We start from the raw sequence: 2,296 nt of genomic DNA, 5'->3' as shown, positions 1-2,296 counted from the left end.
AATAATAATAATAATAATAATAATAATAATAATGATAACAATAATAATAATAATAATGATAACAATAATAATAATAATAATAATAATAATAATAATAATAATAATAATAATAATAATAAAATTGATGATATGCATTCGGCTTCCAGAGTGTGGTTGCAGTTGTTGGTGGTATTGTGTAGTGTGGGTCTGGACTCAGGGTCTGTTACGGGAGGGGGAGGGAGGGAGAGTGAGAGAGAGGGGGGGGGGGAGAGAAAGAGAGAGAGAGAGAGAGAGAGAGAGAGAGAGAGAGAGAGAGAGAGAGAGAGAGAGAGAGAGAGACAGAGACAGAGAGACAGACAGAGAGAGGAAGGGAGAGAGAGTAACGGTAGGGCCGGCAGCGTACTCGTAACAAGAAGAAAAAATACAAACTGAATTTAAGAAGAATGGGTTTTGAAAAGATATTCATGTATGACTTTCCAGAGAAACTGGTTCAGAAAAGGTTTGTGTCACTAAGACACAGTTCCTTTGTGTTTCAGATTTGTCTCGTTATTATTGCACCGTAGTATGCTTCCCAGGAAGTTCAGGTTGTTTGGGGGCTCTCGTGGCCTAGAGGTTAAGGTGTTGGCCTCTCATTCAAAGGTCCCGGGTTCGAATCAAAAATGTTCTTATCTAAAATTGCCTCCTTTCACCTCCTTTCCTGCTCTCTTGCAATGTTCTGTTGTCTGCTTTCGTTTCCACTTTCTGCCCCCCCCCCCACCCCCTCACCTTCTTCGCCCCCTCTTCTGGGCTCCTGACTTTTTCTGCAGCCTTTCTATTGCTACTCCTTGGCTCCTCCTTACTGCTGTCTTTCTGCCACACCCCTGATCGTCTGGTAGGAAAGATCTACACCTAACCTTCTCGGACAAGGGCGAAAAATCTCGGAGGGCCCGTGTGCAAGTTGCGCACGTTAAAGATCCCTTGGTGGTCTAAAATCGATAAGAGTAGGCTTCGGCCGCCACCCGGGCAAAATTCAAAATTTCCTACTAACTGAAAATATTAAGTGTGTCCCGCGCGCTCATATGACCTTATGCAGTTGCGAGCGCCGTAAAACACTTTACAAAAACAAACAAAAATCAGGTTGTTTCAGAGTGCTATCAGGTCTGCTGGGGTAATAATAGCTTGTAATATAGCGCATATAGATCTAGAGCTTGTTGTTGAGCGGGAATTTGCGTCATACAAATGGTATCCATGTATTATTATTATTATTATCATTATTATTATTATTATTATTATTATTATTATTATTATTATTATTATTATTAATAGTTATTATCCCTGAGTTTGGTTTCGCCATTTTGTTTTAGTGCGCAGATTGCTGCAGAGCAACGTGAGTCCTGACGTGACCAATGAGGATGGGCTGACAGCGCTGCACCAGGTAACATATTTCTGCTTTAGAAAAGATGTACACTGTTCAAATCGTCAAAAGTTGTTATTCTGTCTTAACATGTTAACTAAAATAACTTTTTAAAAAATTACAAAACTTATTTATTTCATTCTATTTGTCTAGCATGAGGATAAATAAGTTTTGTAATTTTTTTAAAAGTTATTTTTTTCTAACATACACCTAGAGAAAGCAAAGAAGTATTATAATGATATTTTAAACAAAATTATATAAACGCTTTGTTTGCAGATATCCTTCTTAAAAGGTGTTAAAGGTTTTTAAAATGATTGTTTGTCAATAGTATACTGAAGATATTTTATTCATGTTTACTGGAATTATCTTGTGGCGTAAAGTGTGGCATAAAAAAAGTTTCCTTTTGTGTTTTAGGACTAGTTTTGTTTTGCTCTGTTTTGTGCAGCTTGTGAGCACTGTACTGACAGTTTGCTATGGTTGGCATGAATATTGGCATTTTGTTTTTAGAGATGTAGATTTTGAATTTCTGAGATGACTTAATAGATGTCATTGATTGTTTTGTGTATAAATGTTTTGTGTGATGAAGCGACTGACCTCGGCTGTGTCTCTGAATTTTGAAAAATGAGACATTTTGACTGTTTTAGGCATGATTTGATTTTTCCTTCTTTCTCTACCTCTTCTGTTTATTATATTGTTTATGAATGCAGATGATTAGTGAAGAATGCCCCTTTTAACCTTTTTGTTATGCAATTCCCTTTTCAGCTGTGATGGTGGTTTGAGGGGGGGGGGGGGGGGGGGGCTAAGTACTGTATGTTACCAGTTTTGTTTTGATTGTCCTTGGGTTGTTGTTTTTTTCAAGGGGGTTTTTTTTTCCCCCCAATTTTTTTCAAAGGAAGGGGGAAAAAAGGGGGGGGGGGGGGGGTG

General features: G+C 38.1%; 1 protein-coding gene across 6 annotated transcripts in view; it reads left to right on the top strand.

Annotated features, from left to right (window-relative positions):
• Positions 1-2,296, top strand: part of LOC101864670 (protein phosphatase 1 regulatory subunit 16A) — a 62,825-nt gene that overhangs the window by 36,596 nt on the left and 23,933 nt on the right. For all 6 annotated transcript variants that reach the window (XM_005091194.3, XM_005091197.3, XM_005091198.3 and 3 more), the window contains exon 3: positions 1,323-1,393. In XM_005091194.3, the coding sequence (XP_005091251.1) occupies positions 1,323-1,393 (71 nt within the window). The remainder of the gene's footprint in view (positions 1-1,322; positions 1,394-2,296) is intronic.

This window comes from Aplysia californica, unplaced genomic scaffold (genome assembly GCF_000002075.1).
Source record: "Aplysia californica isolate F4 #8 unplaced genomic scaffold, AplCal3.0 scaffold00027, whole genome shotgun sequence".
NCBI lineage: Eukaryota > Metazoa > Mollusca > Gastropoda > Aplysiida > Aplysiidae > Aplysia > Aplysia californica.
The sequence above is the reverse complement of the archived record's forward strand: the minus strand, read 5'-3'. Positions and strand labels throughout refer to the sequence as shown.